General features: G+C 41.0%; 1 protein-coding gene across 4 annotated transcripts; it reads right to left on the bottom strand.

The window, feature by feature from the left end:
• LOC116511770 (protein mono-ADP-ribosyltransferase PARP12-like) lies at positions 1-16,384 on the bottom strand. 4 transcript variants are annotated; one of them, XM_032221955.1, is made up of 8 exons: positions 15,874-16,384; positions 11,096-11,233; positions 8,886-9,009; positions 6,770-6,866; positions 4,182-4,293; positions 2,145-2,260; positions 1,295-1,446; positions 4-373 (listed from the first exon to the last, which is right to left on the bottom strand). In XM_032221955.1, the coding sequence occupies exons 2-8, from the start codon at positions 11,189-11,191 to the stop codon at positions 93-95; spliced, it is 978 nt and encodes a 325-aa protein (XP_032077846.1). In that variant the 5' UTR covers positions 11,192-11,233; positions 15,874-16,384; the 3' UTR covers positions 4-92. The 4 variants fall into 4 exon arrangements, with proteins under 4 accessions (XP_032077848.1, XP_032077846.1, XP_032077845.1 ...); XM_032221954.1 differs by having other exon boundaries at positions 6-373; positions 2,130-2,260; XM_032221956.1 differs by having other exon boundaries at positions 9-373; positions 2,130-2,260; positions 4,182-4,263.
• Between the last annotated feature and the right edge of the window lie 1,900 nt (positions 16,385-18,284).

Genomic DNA, 18,284 nt, shown 5'->3' with positions numbered 1-18,284 from the left:
AGACATCTTTTAAGTAAGAAATATTTTAAATTTATATATACATATAAAAAGAAAGGAACCGTCATGAAAACAAAAACAAAAAATTGATGGCTTTACATGATCACACAATGGGATAACTCCTCATACTCAACAACGTAGGCTGGGTATACCTGATGCTTCTCAAAGATGACAAAAATAGAAGGATTCAGAACATCGTCCACGCAGCTGTCATAGAAGCTGCTTGATTGGTTAGGTCTAGGAGGTGGGCGGACATAAGAAGCTTCTCCTTGGACATAGTCTCCAACCAGAACTCTAGCTACGAACATGGTCTTTGCTTGTTTCTTCGAGTTGCAGTATGCGTGGGAATAGCAGGCATCTCTGGCAAAATAGCTTCCTACAAGAAAACACATTTTAAAAACCAAACCCTTTGTAAAAAAAAAAAATTACTATATATTGTTCAAGGTTTCAAATGTTACTAAACTACAATTCCCAACATCCCTTTGGCTGTGCTGGCTGGGACTGCTGGATACTCAGATTCAGCAACACTAGAGATCCCCCGTTTCCCAAAATAACACATTCACCAATGTGTTTGATGGCTCCTTTTACTTCCAGTGTCCAAAAGTAAGGCCTTTTTTTATGTAGTCCAATAACACAATCTTCACAAATAACAATCTAACACAAATAGGGATGTATCAGTAGGTTCAGTGTGTGCCAAAGAGAGTCTGAGTATGCATATATGGAAAATCATTAGGTGGCAAACTGTACCAAAGAATTCAAAACTGCAACTATATATCTCAACCTGCCTCCAGAAGTTGTGAATGCTCCAACACTGGAAGTTTTTCAGAAGATGTTGGATAACCATTTGTCTGAAGTGATGTAGTGTTGGACTAGAAGACCTCCAAGGTCCCTTCCAACTCTGTTACTCTATTCTATTCTATTCTCGCACATGAACTTGCCTGATAGCATAATTTGTAATTCAAACTCAGTGTGGTTGTGTAGAGGTTAAGGACTTGGAAGTTCACACTTCCACTGGACTAAGAGGTTTATTTCAGTGATTTAGGTCCAGCCATTACCTTTCAGTTGAACAGGGTTATTGTGGGAATAAAATTAGGGAAGGCTTCCCACCTCTGCAGGTTTGAGCTCTCAAATAAAAGTCAGGACATAAATGCATACATTTGGGAAATGGATAGAAAAACAATACTTGAAGATGCTGCAACTCAGATTTCTTCAAATCTTGCAAATTACTTCTAACTGTCAAGGTAGGGAATATTTAGCTCTTCCAGAATTCACTACTTTTTCCCCAACTCTCTAGTACCTTTTCCATATAGTGTTCCATGTGTGCCACAAATTCTCCAGTCAAAGTTTTGTCCACAGATGTCATGCAGGTGTGATGTGCTAGTGCCATGAAACAAGAGTCGTTCATCAATTTCCTTTCCTCTATTCAACTTCTTCATCTGTTCTTTTTGCCTAGAAACAAACTACTTCAAGTTATACATGAGGTCAAGAAAAATTTAAATCACTTCTCTTTTCCAACTTGAAAGACATTTTCAAGTCCTACTGTCCCCATTTGTTTGTATTCATTTCTTTCGTTCATGTCCATGTTTACATTTATACCTGCTATCTTGTAAATGTTTGACAAACTAATAAAATACAAATACATATCACAAAAGGATCTAAGAACACTTAAGCTAAATTTACTAATCTAAATTTATTGCCCCAATTTAATGTAGCTTTCCCAAGCAAAGTACTAAATTTATTTTTCCCAGATCTATTAGGTTGGGCTATCATTCAGTAGCAATGGATATGCATGAATGATGTAATTCATTTGCTAGCATATTGGAGATGTGCTAGAATTCTTCAAAGATGTGGTAAGGCAGCATTGATCTAAGTCTAAATGAGAGTAGATCAAACAGATCAGGTTAGAAAAGTCTGGTTTACATGATGTCCAAGATCCCTTCCGACTTTTTGCTTATAAGTCACAGATTATTCATAACCAGATAGATCTGGTATACGATCACACAAAAATAAATTCACAACAGTACTAATGCTCAATAGAGAACACAGAAGATCAGTTCCAGATACAGTACTGGATCCAATTATTATACCATGATTTTGACTCCCCAGGAGGAAAATTAAAATCCAATACAAACCACTGAAAGACTTGCCAGAGAGAAGGATTCTGAACTCTTTGAAGTCTATGTATAATGCAATCTTCCATTGTCTTCTCAAAAATCATCTTGATTTCATGATACTCTTCTGAAGAATTAGAGACCTCTACCAGCTAGGAACAAGATCAGAGCCATAGGGAATGAATCTTTTAGTTCCTTTTGATCTATAAATATTTTTCATTCTTTCTATATTTGTCCCTTTCAGGTCAAAATGGAGGCTTATAACACAACCCATGTAGATCAAATAAATTATGAGCAGAATAAATTTCTTTAAAAATAATTATAGTTGGGTTTAGACATTGGACTAAGTAGCTATAACCTATTTTTCACAATAAGTGAAACTAACCACTATACTTTATAAACAATGGCCTCACCATATATATATATATATATATATATATATATATATATATATATATATATATATATATATATATATATATATATATATATATATATATATATATATATATATATTATATATTATTATATATTATTATATATTATTATATATATATATATATATATTATATATTATATATTATATATTATATATTATATATTATATATTATATTATATATTATATATTATATATTATATATTATATATTATATATTATATATATATTATATATATATATTATATATTATATATTATATTATATATTATATATTATATATTATATATTATATATATATATATATATAACTGCTGGTTTTTTGCTCATTTCTGCCCTCCCCAGTCCCCAGGAGCTCGCTGAAAGCCTCCTAAAAGTTATGCATGGCCATTTTGGTGAAGGGGCAGGGTTTCATGAAAACAGGCCCATTTGTTGTCAAAAAAAGGGCATGGGTAGCCTTTAGGAGGCTTATAGAGTGCTCCTGGGGACTGGGGTCCAAAAGGAGCAAAAACAGCCCATTCTTTGCTCATTTCTGCCTTCCCCAGCCCCCAGGAGCTCTCTGAAAGCTTCCTAAAAGTTATGCACGGCCATTTTGGTGAAGGGGGCGGTGTTTCAGGAGGCAAAAAATGCTGTATTCCGTGTATAAGATGCACCCAGATTTTTAGCCGCCCTTTTTTAATTGAAAATTTTAAAAAAGCTTTTACAAATATTTACCTCCCCTCCCCCACCCTCCCCGCCCAAACCCCTCCCAACCTCCCCCCCCCCCCGTCTTCCCAGAGCAAATACAGGGTATAAATCTTTAACAAGCATATTCTACGATAAAGTAAAAGAAAGTTAGTATCATCTTTCATTTGTGCTTTAACTCCCTTTTTTGAGGGAAACAGGTACATCTTACACTCCGAAAAATACGGTATCTTTCAAGCCACCTAAAAGCTAATTTCAAAAAAAAATGTTGGACTATTTCAAACTATGTGGCTTTTATATGACATAGGTCAGAGGTAAGAAGGTTTGGGTATCATCTCTAGGCACTTACAGGGGCATAGGGAACAGCAGTAGAATTTAGACTTATATATCACCCCATAGCACTTAACAGTATTCTCTGAGCAACACAGAAGCATTTTTTGCATATTTCCCCTAACAATTGGGGTCCTCATTTTACCGACCTCAGAAGGATGGAAGGCTGAATCAACCTTGAGCCCTGTCAGGATTGAACTCCAAGCAATGGGCAGAGTTTGCCTGCAATACTGCACTTTCACCACTGTGCTACCAGGGCTCTTAGAAAGGTTTATGAACCAACCATACCACCAAACAGTATTTTTATTGTTGGCTAATATCTTCCCCCTAGAAATGTTGTAAAGAATGACTTCGGTCAACATTACAGCAATGGTCAAATGGCCAGGAGCAAAAGGAAATGCTGATCCCCAACAAACTGCATTTGATCCCCTATGAACTTGGGAGAAAGTTTTAGGAAGCAGGGTGGCACAAACCTGGAAGAACATACCAAGTTGTGTTCAGGGGTGGGGATGAAAAGACATAAAAGAAAAAGGGAAGGAAGTCACCCAACTGCACACAGAAGATGTTTTTTTAATGAGGGCAGGAACAGAGGGTGTTACTATGGTCAGATAAAACAGAATACCTTATAGCCTACGTCAGGAAGGGCTGACTGATCCCAGGTTGAAGGAAACAAGTGGAAGGGAAAAGAAGATTCAAAACGGCAGCTGCACATGGGAAATAAACAAAGAGCATTACTGTGGAAATAAAGAAATAAAGAGCATTACTGTCTCACTTAATTTCCAATTTTCTCTTTCTATTTTGGAGCAGACCTCCCCAATTCAGTAATCTTTGCAGTTTTTTGGCTAAAATATTCATGTGGCTGGAAGTGATGAAAACAGTAATCTAACTCAGTGGCCCCCAACCTTTTGGGCATCAGGGACCAGTTCCGCAGAGAGAGGCTTTTCTGCAGACCGGAGGGGGTGTGATTTTGTGTGCTGCCTGCATCCTACAGATGGGCTTTTTTTGTTTGCGTGGCCAGGTTTCTGGCATGCTGTGACCTGGTGCGGGTCCATGGCCCGGGGTTTGGGGACCCCTGATCTAACTCTCTGAAGGGTATCAGGCAGTGGTGGGATTCAAAAATGTAGGATTCACTCCACTCTAGGAAAAGGATAAAGTCTTGCCGAATGGTGCTCCTAATAAATAACTAGTTTTCTTTTGAAAGTTGGGTCGAGGTTCATGAATCAATTAGGGCATCTTTCGGAAACCTGACACATAAAATCTCCATTCCCTTCCCACTCCAGGGGAAGGTTACTGCAAAATCCCCATTTCCTCCTGATCAGCTGGGACTCAGGAGGCAGAGAATAGATGGGGGCAGGGGCAGTCAGAGCTGATATTTACCAGTTCTCCAAACTACTCAAAATTTCCGCTGTCAGAACCTGCTGAATACCACCTCTGGTACCAGGTCAAGAAAAATGGTGTTAGTTCCTCAAACTAATTTTTCCAACTGTATTTAGCCTTTCCCAGAGTGGTGCAGTGGCCTAGAGGTGGAGCTCTTGCCTCACAATCAGGAGACTGTGAGTTCAATCCTAGGTAACGGCAGATATTTCTCTCTCCGGACACAATGAGTAAATACCAGCTACGAACTCTACACTGGCGACAGGAAGGGCATCTGGCCAGTAAACACTCAGCTCCATTCAATTGCCCCGACTCCACCCTGATCCAAGGGATTATGGGGTCATTAAAAGAGAAAAAAAAGCCCTTTCACAAGTTATTGAAAGCTACTAGAACTGGAAAGCTATTCCTAATCTCATCACTTTTATCAGACCTGGAAGTCATCTTTTACCTTTTGGATTTCTGGCCTGCCACATTTTCTACTATGGGAAAATGGGAGGGGGGATTATACAGAGTGTGGGTGATATGTAGCCATAATAACGTTCTTGCTCAGAAAGTCAAGGTCGACTGGCCCTACAGCTGCAATGAGATGACAGGGAGGTAACTCCTGGTTTGGAGTGTTACCTGATTGGAGAGTTACCTGATTGGAGAGTTACCTGATTGGATCATGTGATGGACATGTGGGTGCTGGGCAGGGTCTTGAACTTTCACTTGGGTGGGGAAAACTTGGAAACTTTCAGATTCATATTTTCCCAGATGTGCCAATATGACATCTCTAATAAAAGGGAACTTTGAAGAAACTCAAGTCTCAAAGTCTTCTTTCGTTATGGGTGTTACTTGGAACCCTGACATTAACCCAAATCTCTTCTAAAGAACTCTACCAGCTACCCCAAATTTTGGGGTGCTGTCCAGGGTCCTGAGCCCCAGCATCGAACTGAGCCCGGGCAGGGTGAAGGGAAGATGGAGGAAGAGATCCACAGAGGAAGCCGTAAGTGACAGCTTGGCAATTTATGTCGACACCATCTACTCTCCTTTCCAAGCCATGGTGGAAGTTGAAGTAAGGGAACGCCAGCTGGGAGCCAGATGCAAAGAGCCGGCACCTGAACAAACCTCACAGCCAGACCTGACCAAAAAACAGGGCATGCATAGGCTTTGGGAGGCTTGTAGAGTGTTCTTGAGGGCTGAGGGGACAAAAGCGTTTTTTGCTCATTTTTGCCCTCCCTAGCCCCCAGGAGCACTTTGCAAGCTTCCCAAAGCCTATGAACGTCCATTTTTGAGAAGAGAGCAGGGTTCGGGAGGCTAAAAATGCTGTATTCAGTGTATAAGACCCAGATTTTCACTCTCTTTTTTGGGGGGAAAGGTGCGTCTTATACTCCAAAAATATGGTAATTGCTATTTTTTTGTCGCACAATATTATGTGGTTTGGGAGAGAGGTCTGAAGTATGAGGATAGCACCTGCCCAAGGATCACCTGGACTGTGGCTAGTGTCACTGTGAAATTACTGAAGTGGCTGAGTTGAAATTGGGAGAAGGGGAAAGGAATCCAAATCTGGATGCTTGGCAACTGGTTGATATTTATGATGGTTATGTATCCCGGGGTGATGATCCCCTTTTGTGACCTTTGGACAAGCAAAGTCAGTTGCAAAGTCAGATTCACTTTACAATTGTGTTACTAACTTAACAATGGCCGTGATTCACTTAACAACTGTGGCAAGAACGGTGACAACCTGGGGCAAAACTCCCTTAACAACTGCCTCCCTTACAAACAGAAACTTTGGACTCCATTGTGGTTGTAAGCCAAGGACTACCTATAAATGAGTTTGTGAAAAATATTAATTACCTCTTCTCAATTTTGCGTCTACCTCCAAAAAATACAAGTCGAGGCCATCTGCAGACTCTCCTCTGTGTTTGGTAGAACACATTTCTCTGAACCATCTCTTGAAGGAAACAGCAAAACACACTGTCAAATAATTCACCTCTGGTAAGAATTAATTCACTTATCAATTAAACTGTCAGACCTGCAGTTATATTCCTTTTTAGGATCTTTGGCCTGCCACACTCTCTCTTATTTCATTATGCTGTTTCATTAGTGTAGTAGTTGGGAGGGGGGAATAGAAAGGAGTAGAATTGTGGAATATGTTGTTGTCATTCTTTTCTAGAAGCCCAAGGTCATCTTTTGTCTCCGCCCCTCTGCACCTGACCGGAACCAGATAGGTGGAGATGCCAGCATGGAAGAAGAAGATTGGACCATGTGATGGATTTGTGGGTGTGGGAACACGATCATGAACTTTCAACTGGGTGGGAATCCTATGTAACTTCCAGAATTGGGAGTCCACAACCGTTGCCAACATGTCTGTCTTATTAAATTGGAACTTTAAGGATAGCTCTGCCTTGGACTCTGATTTAATTCTGCATGATACTTGGAATGCTGGCATAAACTGAGCCTCGGTGACGCAGTGGTTAGAGTGCAGTACTACAGGTTACTTCTGCTAACTAACGGCTACCTGTAATTTGGTAGTTCAAATCCCACAAGGATCAAGGTTGACTCAGCCTTCCATCCTTCTGAGGTGGGTAAAATGAGGACCCAGATTGTTGGGGGCAATAGGCTACTCTATAACCGCTTAGAAGGGGCTGTAAAGTACTATAAAGTGGTATATAAGTGTAAGTGCTATTGCTAACTCAAATGCAAGGCATTGTAGGCTGCTACTCTTGGGCTGCTGATAAAGCTTTGTGGACTATGCAGAAAAGAGTACAGGACTATATTTGATGCACTTGGCCAGATTTACGTCTGATTCTCAATATAATGGAGAGAAGCCTTATATTTGGAAATCAGAAACTTCCAAAGAACAACCAAGAGGAACACCCATCTTTGCTTCCTAAAAAACACTGTGCTATTCTACAACTGGCAGTGTCGGGTTTAGTAATATTTAAAAATAAGGCAAGATACAAGAATCTGTCAGAACTGTCTCATAGAAATTTAATCTTACTAAAATATTATCAAGAAGAGACAAATTATACCCCAAGGACTCTGAATGAACAAAATATTTCATGATTAAATTTGTTAAATGAATGATCTATCAAGAAAATGCCTATTACTGGCAAAGGTAGATATTTGTTCAGAAAGGTTTTTTTAAACCCTCAGTACTACTCGGAAATCTTAAATGGAAATTGTTTTGCCTACTTGCATTTTTTTTCATTTGTCAATTTGAATAAATTAGGCTAATAATGTTCATGTAAGCAACAGGGTTGGCTGCAGGGCAGTGGTGAAATTCATTTTTTTTACTACTGGTTCTGTGGGCGTGGCTTGGTTGGTGTGGCAGGGGAAGGATACTGCAAAAGCTCCATTCCCACCGCACTCCTGGGGGAAGGATATTGCAAAATCTCTATTCCCTCACCACTCCTGGGGGAAGGATACTGCAAAATCTCCATTTCCTCACCACTCCTGGGGGAAGGATATTGCAAAATCTCCATTCCCTCACCACTTCAGGGGAAGGATATTGCAAAATCTCCATTCCCTCACCACTTCAGGGGAAGGATATTGCAAAATCTCCATTCCCTCACCACTCCAGGGGAAGGATATTGCAAAATCTCCATTCCCAATCCACTCCAGGGGAAGGATACTGCAAAATCTCCATTCCTACCCCACTCCTGGGGGAAGGATACCGCAAAATCTCCATTCCCACACCACTCCGGAGGGAAGGATACTGAAAAATCTCCATTCCCACCTAATTCTGGGGCCAGCCAGAGGTGGTATTTGCCGGTTCTCCAAACTACTCAAAATTTCCACTACCGGTTCTCCAGGACTTTTTTAAAAAAATCAAGATGGTAGCCTCAACAGCGTGATGAAAGTTCCATCCCTCATCATGTGAGTTGTAGCCGCCATCTTGATATACATTCACAGGGGGAACCAGTTAGCAGTCATTGTCACATACCAAACTATTATTGCTAAAAATTACCTTGAAAATTCAATGTATACAGCTGAGTCCCAGCCTGGAAAAATACACCTCCTCTGCAGTCAGTTAGGAAAGTAGCCTCCAATTCAGAGGATGAAATTGAGGCAGCAGCACAGTGCTTAGAGTTCTGCAAAATAGAAAGAAAGAAAAAATAGGGTAGGAAAACAGAGACCGAAGGGAAAGAGATGAAATGAGTAGATTAACTTTGGTCATTGTGTTTGAACACATTGGAGAGCAAAACACAAAATAGGAAGTTGCATTACAGTAGTCCTTCTTCATCAACTCTCTCAGTTATGATGGTGAAGAAAAAAATTATTTTACGACCAATATTCACATGTACAACTTTTCCACGTCTCAAAAGCACAGTTGCCGTTTCCCTTAGAGATCAATTCACTTAACAACTGAATTTCTGGTCAGTTGTTTGCAATTGCTAAACAATTGACTTATGGCCACAATTGAGCCCAAAATTTCTGTTGCTGAGTGAGACAGTTGTTAAGTGAATTTTGCCCCTTTTACCACCTTTCTTCTCGCCACAGTTGTTAAGCGAATCACTGCAGCTATTAAATCAGTAACATGGCTGTTAAGTGGCTCCCCTGTTGACTTTGCTTGTCCCAGGGTTGCAAAACGGGATCCCACGTCCCCAGGACAATACAACCGCCGTAAATATGAGTCAGTTGTCAGTTGTCTGAATTTTGATCGTGTGACCATCAGGAGGCTGCAATAGGCATAAGTGTAAAAAAATGATCACAAGTCACTTTTTTTTTAATGCAGTTGTAACTTTGAATGGTCACAAAATGAACTGTTGCAAGTCAAGAACTGCCTGTATTTAGCTCTACCATCCATTCTCTAAAGGAGGGACAAGCAATATTCAAGACTCGGGCACAGATGCTGCTCTGTAGTGATGCCTAGAGCAGCAGAAAATGATCACGTTCAGTTATTATATTCAGCAATAGTTTGTTTTAAGGTAAAGGTAAATGTTCCCCTTGCATATACGTGCTACTCATTCCCAATTCTAGGGGGCGCTGCTCATCTCTGTTTCAAAGCCAAAGAGCCAGCACTGTCCGAAGACATCTCTGTGGTCATGTGACTGGCATGGCTAAACACCGAATGTGCACGGAATGCTGTTACCTTCCTGTCAAAGGTGGTCCCTATTTTTCTACTTGCATTTTTACATGCTTTCGAACTGCCAGGTTGGCAGAAGCTGGGACAAGTAACGGGAGCTCACCTTGTTATGCGGCGCTAGGGATTCGAACCGCCGAACTGCCGACATTTCTGATCAACAAGCTCAGCGTCTTTGCCACTGAGTCACCGCATCCCTATAGTTTGCTTTACCATGTTTTAATAAGCTGAGCTTATGAATATTAACATCTGAGCTCACAGTGTCTCAATTCACAAAGTCCACTCTGTGCAGCACACTAAGCCAAAAACAAACGAATTTGATTTGATTTGATTTGATTTATTGCATTTCTATGCCACCCTATTCCCAGAGGGACTCAGGGCGGCTCACAAACCAAGTAAGGGGGGGGGGGGAATACAAACAGGAGGGGAAAAAACAACGGACAAACAACTACAACAATTTTAAAACACTCAACAACCACACTATTCGAGCGGGGGCGGGGAACTCGTCAGCCCCAGGCCTGTCAGAACAACCAGGTTTTAAGGGCTTTGCGGAAAGCCGTAAGGGTGGTGAGGGTCCGAATCTCCACGGGGAGCCCGTTCCAGAGGGCCGGAGCAGCCACAGAGAAGGCCCTCCTCCGGGTGGTAGCCAGTCAGCATTGGCCGGCGGATGGAATTCGGAGGAGGCCTAATCTGTGGGATCTGATCGGTCTATTGGAAGTGATTGGCAGCAGGCGGTCCCTCAAGTACCCAGGTCCAATACCATGAAGGGCTTTATAAGTGACGACTAGCACCTTGAAGCGTATCCGGAGACCAATAGGCAGCCAGTGCAGCTCGCGGAGGATAGGTGTGACGTGGGTGTACCAAGGTGCACCCACAATCGCTCGTGCGGCTGCATTCTGGATAAGCTGAAGTCTCTGAATGCTCTTCAAGGGCTGCCCCATGTAGAGCGCATTGCAGTAGTCCAGTCAAATGGCTTTGCATTATAAATGGTTGCAGTGTGAACCCAGCTAATACATTTGTGTAGCAAAATTCAAGCTGTTTGAAGCAGCAATGACAACATCCTAGGTCTGATGCAGCAGCAGATAAAAGTTTACCTTTTGGCCGTACTCAATCCACTTGCCATTTTCATCCAGCCAATACCAGATGAACTCTACTCTGACAATGGAATCAAACAGCATGACCATTGGCATTCGCTAGGAGAGTCAGATATGAATTCTGGCACCAGGCATCTTCTGAAAAAGAACAAATCAGGCATGTCAGCAAGGACATAAAAACAAAGGAGGGAAATCAATTAAGTCACATTTTACCCTGAGACAAAGAGGTAGACATTCAATGTCCTCCAGTTAAGTCCTTCTGTATAGGAGCCTATTGTTGTAATACATCTAGTAGCAGCGGGTTGTTTTGTAGGCACAACAAAAACTGAATCCACAAATAGGATGCACATGACTTGGGAGATACCACTGCTCTTAAAACAATAACAAAGTTGGAAGGGACTTTGGAGGGCTTCTAGTCCAACCCCCTTCTCAAGCAGGGAATTCTATACCATTTCAGTTCAATCTCTTCTTAAAAACCTCCAGCGTTGGTGCATCCGCAACCTTTGGAAGCAACTCTCTTGATGTTTTAAAAATAAATTGCTTAAAATAGATTGCATTTCAAATTTTCCTTAAAGCTGGCTAATATCTTTTTTCAAATCCCTGTCCTAATCCGTAAAGGAAATCCAGGAAAATAGGTCTTATCGAACCAGGTTAAACTTTTATCTTCCATGTAAGAGATTCCAGACTTTGCCCCTTTCTTAAATAACCTCGAATTTCCATCAAATCTGCTTACACAGAACCATCTCATTCAGTAAATGAACAGAACATTAATAGCAATAGCACTTAGATTTATATACCACTTCACACCGCTTTACAGCCCTCTCTAAGCCATTTACAAATGTCAACATATTTTCCCCAACAATCTGGGTCTTCATTTTAAAACTTCAAAAGGATGGAAGGCTGAGTCAACTCTGACCTGGTGAGAATCAAACTCTTAGAATGAGCAGTGAGTTAGACCTGCAGTGCTGCATTCTAACCATTGTTCCACCATGACACTTTAATATAACTGTAGTGTTCATTCCTTCATTTTTTTTATGCCAGGGCGGCAAATTTATATGTGCCATCAAGTTATGGTCTTAGCTCCCTCCAGGATGAGTTGCAAAATATTGAGGTCTGTGTGGGCAGGAAGAGACCAACCATGCAAAGAGAAAGTAATTGCAGATATGGACACCACCTTTAACAACAACATGGCAGCCTAGAATGATAGTCAAAGCAAAACCATGTCATCAGGCTACAATTCAGTGTGTTATGCAAACCCAGAAAATGAAGTTATCTTGACTATCCTATGATTTAGGAAATCATGGGTTAGCACATCCTATAATCAAAGTCCTTGCACAAAATTTCCCTACTCAATAATAAGAAAAATCTAGGCAGTGCAGTATATTTTTGCCGATTCACAATTTTAGAGCAAAGGTAATTTTTCTATGTTAGACTTTGTTGTAGATTCTGTTGACAGGCAAAATCAATAGGATATGGTAGGGCATGTCAAAAATTTTCAACTTTTTTCCCCAAAAAATTAGCGGTGCTCACAAGTTGTAACATGCCTTGGGGATTGTCAAAATATTTTGGTTACTTTAATAGAATTTAGATGTGCTTGGTAAGCAACTACATAAATTTCACAACTTGCTAACATTTTTTGTTTGTTTCATTTTATACAGGGAATGAATAAATGAATTTAAATAAGTCAAAGAAAGTAGCATCCCATACATTTTTAAGGCCTCTGATTTCAAGTTCAAGAAATAGTGACTACTTTCAGGCTGTAATCTATAAAATGGCATACATACAACCAAGTTATCAAGTTACTCAACCAAGAGCAGGGGTGGTATTATGCCGTTTGCCCCGGTTCGGGCAAACCGGTAGTGGCGGTGGCAGGAGGCTCCGCCCACCTGCCCAGACATCATCACAGATGCTCTGCGCCTACAAAGGTAGTGAAGAGATTAGAGCATTTCATGTCTGACCAAGAGCCATTGTGGAGGAGCGGTTAGAATGCAGTACTGCAGGCTGCTTCTGCTGACTGCCAGCTGACTGCAATTTGGCAATTTGAATCTCACCAGGCTCAAGGTTGACTCCGCCTTCCATCCTTCTGAGGTTGGCAAAATGAGGACTCAGATTGTTGGAGGCAATAGGCTGACTCTTAAAACCTCATAAAGAGGGCTGTAAAGCACTGTGAAGTGGTATATAAGTCTAAGTGCTATTGCTATTACCTGAGGAATTGTCTTTACATTGTCCCATCCCATCCAGTTAGGCAGGGAGGATATGTTGTGGATACAATTAGTCAAAGAATTTGAACTGGTGGTATCCAGGTGAAAACCTTTCTCTGTCATTGTCCCTACCCTGCTCATCTCTTACCCCCAGAGATAAGACAGGGCCCCATACTTCTGGCCTTCAGAAACAGTGCTAAGACCTGGCTTTGGCAATTAGGATGTGGGTCAAAAATAATATGGAAGCTTGGGCATTGTTGGTGTCATGATGAGGTTCTCTCAACCTTTTTAACATTTTGATCCTTTAGCTTTTAATATCTTAACACTTTTTAAAATTAACTTGTTCTTATTTATGCTTTAATATTATATATTTCTACTGTAAACTGTCAGTGTCGCTTAGGTCAGGGGTGTCAAACTCGATTTCATTGAGGGCTGCATCAGGGTTGTGTTTGGACTTGGGGAGATGGGGTGGGCATGGCCAGGATAGGTGTAACCAGCTCGACATCACTCGTGTGGGGAGCACCTGTAGCGCCCCGAGGACTCTGCCAGTGAAAACGGGATCCCTAGCTCTGTTTTCGGTTGCAATGGTTTCCTGCAACCCTCTGCCAGCGAAAGCGGAGCTTGGGAGGGTGGGCCTCCCAAGCTCCATTTTTGCTGGCAGAGGCACCGCGAGCCGGTCCTTTGCTGTTTTTAGGGCGGCCCCATGGGCCAGATTTAAGCACCACATGGGCCGAATCCAGTCTCTGGGCCTTTGGTTTGACACCCCTGACTTAGATGAAATGAGCTTTGTAGAAATGTGATGAATAAATAATGATAACCATTTCCCTACCAGTTGTCTTGCTAAACTGAATGACTTGCAATATTACTTGACAGAAGCAAAGTCTGTGTTTGGCGGTCAACCTCCTTTCTCTAGGAATGACCTCCCATCATGACTCATAATAGAAAAATAGCAACTCCATTGGTGACTTCATCAGTCATTACATTATGTCCACTTTAATCCCAAATCTCATGATACACATACCAAGTAGTATTGCCAACACCATGTTTGGCTTAGTGCATTTGTATTTGATTATTCCTTTGATTTCCACCCTGCCTTCCCTCAGGAGCTTGAATTCTAGTCTTCTCCCAGAACATCTCCTCTGTAAGGTAGGTTGGGCTCAGGCAGTACTAATGGTCCAAAGACACCAAGTCGGTTTCAATGGCTGGAAGTGCATTTGAACCTCCATCTTCCTAGTGCCAGTCCAAGTTTAACTGCAACATGGATTGTGAATCTAGCTAGTCTTATATTAAAAATTGTTAAGTAGCCATCCTTTATGCAGGGCTGATCTCTTCCATCTTCTCCAGTTCTCCTGAAAACAATCCTAATCAGGCTCAGGTGGGGCATATCCTACCAGAGTAGGAAAAGATTTGGCCAATGCAATCAGGGAAATTATCTCTATCTGAGGTGGATTTGAGGTGAACAGAAAAGTTGTAAAGCAAAGTACTTACTTTCAAAAGGCCTCCATTTTATTAGTATTTAGGGTAGCATTGAATATACTACTAAGCTGCCTGAAATTTCAAATCAAACCTGCTTGGATAAGATTCAGCTAAAGTGAGCCATGGGTTATAATACTAGATACTTTCCTAAATTCATAAACAGAAGCAAATCAGGGACTTTAGAATAGAATAGCAGAGTTGGAAGGGACCTTGGAGGTCTTCTAGTCCAACCCAATTTAGACAGGAATCCCTACACCTCTTCAGAGAAATGGTTATCCGACATCTCCTTAAAAACATCCAGTGTTGGAACATTCACAAGTTCTGGAGGCAAGTTGTTCCACCGATTAATTGTTCTAACTATCAAGAAATTTCTCCTTAGTTCTAAGATGCTTCTCTCCTTGATTAGTTTCCACCCATTGCTTCTTGTCCTACCCTCAGGTGCTTTGGAGAATAGCTTGACTCCCTCTTCCTTGTGGTAACCCCTGAAATATTGGAACACTGCTATCATGTCACCCTTAGTCCTTGATCTAAGAACCAAAACCAATGACCACATATCCATCTCTATATTGCAACACTCAATGGGCATCTCCCTATCATGGGCATTGCAACATGCTTGACTTGGTTATTGAGTCTGCTGAATATCATAAACCATAAACTGAACAAATGCCCTGGATTCACACAATATGTTAAAACTATCTCACACTAGCCAGCATGTTGCATTCATTCCACCACTAGGTTTGCAACTGACCTAACTTAAACATATTTGTGTCCATACAGTTCCTTCCTCTTGTTCTCTAGCTTGGTCAAGCCTGCATTACCAATTAAATGGATAGGTTATTCTGTTATTGTCCCCAATTCCTTAGAAATACATATTTCAAATAAGAAATACTTTCAAAGGATTTCAATAAGGAGCACATTAAACTTTGCCCTGAGGCTTCCTTGTGGACGTATTTAAATGGTGCCTTTCTCAATGTAATGTTCCCAGATTGATGAGTTACAACTTTAACTTCTCCATACAACTGTCCTTCGCTAGGCCTGAGGACAGTTGCTGGGTTTTTTAAAAAAAAATAAACCCTCTAGAGAACCAATTTATTCACTTACCTTTTCTTGGAGTTCCTCTCTTGTCTTTGATTATTCTCTTAATAAATCCAACTACAATATTCATGTAGAAACAGCAAGAGAAAGTAAGTATATATCCATTTTTTCATGTGAACTAAATTTGCAGCAATCAAACCATACTCGTAGTTTACAACCAGCCCAGCAAAATACGAGGCTTAATCAAATTCATGCCAGAGGGGCAGGTTTAAAACGATCAGAAAAGGCTACAAAAATAAAAACAAGGAAACAAAACAAAATCTCACTACAACTTTTCTAAGTTCCAAAATTTTATGACAGACCTCCCTTCCACCTAACTCTAAAGTAAAGTTTTCATGTTGTAGGTAATCAAAATCCAGACGTCACTTTTTTTCCCCTTTTTCCTGGACTCTAAATGTTATCAAGATACAAAAATACAAAAAAATAAAAATAAAAAAATCTGCCAAGCCTTGACTTCTGTCTGAACTTTTTCCGGTGTTCCTGCTCCCTAGCTCAACCAGGAGGAGGAAGAACAGGCCTCTGGGATAATTAACTGGCAAGTCAGCTGCTCCAAGGTAAAAGTCCACCTATTAACCCCTTCCCAGGTCTTTCTTGGATTAGCACCTGCCTATGGAAAACTATGATTCATGCAGATATTAGTCAACTAGGATAGGCTTTAAAAAAAAACATTTACAGCCTTTATGTTACGCATTTCCATTATTAATTATTTCTCTCCTGAGCAGAGAAATTAATTCAGAACAGGAGGGAGTAGTTTCGTGGATACTGGCAGAAAACTCTCCATAGTCATGAAATTATAATTATTCTCAGAATCAGTGGTGCAGGCTCTTGTATTCTTTTAACTCGATTCATTTGCTTGCTTTTTTTTCTGTAAACACTACCTCAAAATAACAGAGAACTTGAATTGGAACAATCTGCTAGGCTAAAAGGTGGTTAGTTGGTTAGTGGGGCAGTATCGTATATACAACCACAACCTAAAACAAATGCATATAAATCAAAGCGATCCACATCTAACCATCTCTTGATAGCAAATGCATTCTCAAATTGTGGGGCATTGTATGGACATAACTGTATCAGCTAGGGCCATGATGGCAAACATATGGCATACATACCACAGGAGCAGTGGTGGGTTGCAGGCGGTATGCCCCGGTACTGGCATACTGGAGCCTGCCCGGAGCACTGGGTACCATTCCAGTACAGTGCTCCGGAGGGCCCACCCACCTGCCTGAGCTCCTTACCTGTGCTTTAAGCCTTTGGCACTTCGGTGAACATGCATGGTGCTTACGGCACCTGTGTGACGCTCTGCCGAGCAGCTGGAGCGTCGCAGAGGCTTGCGGAAGCATCGCAGGGAAGTACGCCACATGCGTGCCCTGCGCACATCCATGTGGGTGACACTGGGGCCGTTCCAACCGTACCGGAATCCAGAACCCACCACTGCACAGGTGGCACGCGGAGCCCTCTCTGTAGGCACGCGAGCTGTTGCCCAGCTCAGCTCTACCATACATGTATGCGTGCCTCCCTCCGGCCAGCTAATTTTCAGGTTTCTGCTGCACATACGGGAGATGTACATGCGTGGGAGACAGAGGGTTGCACACATATTTTTGGTCCCAGGAGGCTTCAGGGAGGCCCAAATTGGGGCGTGGGGATGTCCACACATGCACTGGGGGAGCAGGGGTGTTGCATGCACATGTTCAGGAGGAAGATGGTTCATTTCGAAGAAACAAAAATAATTATAATTCTGTACTTTAGCATGGTTAACATCAGCGTTTCCTGATAAATTTCTGTTTCACAACTGCTGATTTGAAAACCATTCTGGTGATGCCAATAGTATTAACTATAGACAGAGAAGGACTGGATTTGGATCTATGGTCAGGTGTAATTCTCTGTATAAAATCTCTTACCTTTAAACCAGTTATATAAGCATTAATAAACTATAGCAAGCAATTAAAATACAAAACGGTCAAAGTCCATATTACATAGACTGGTCCAGGTGCTTTCCTTTTCAGGAATTGGAACCTTGAGATAAAGGTGTGTCAAATTACACTCACTTTTTAAAATGAGATTGTTTGAAATTGATAGGAAAGAAATCAATTTTTGTCCTGAAAGAAAAATATTTTTCACTTACATTCTATAGAAAGGCACGTAGAAGTTATCTTACTTTGTTGTCTACAACAAAAAAAATACTGTGTGGTAATCTTAACCATGTCATGTCTCTGAAGTTTGTGCTAAAAGCAAGTTTTTGAATATATAGTAGACTTTAGTACCTGGAGAATCAAGATTAATAATTTTGCCTATCAGGAAGAATCCCACAAACTTATTTTTCAAGAAATTGTTTTCTCAAAAATTATTCAAAACAGCTATTTAGAAGAGCTGTGAAACTGAGAATGTCACCATCTATTTATTGGTTGTGTCAGTATTTT

This window comes from Thamnophis elegans, chromosome 7 (assembly GCF_009769535.1).
Source record: "Thamnophis elegans isolate rThaEle1 chromosome 7, rThaEle1.pri, whole genome shotgun sequence".
Lineage (NCBI taxonomy): Eukaryota > Metazoa > Chordata > Lepidosauria > Squamata > Colubridae > Thamnophis > Thamnophis elegans.
This window is presented reverse-complemented; position numbering and strand designations above follow the sequence as displayed.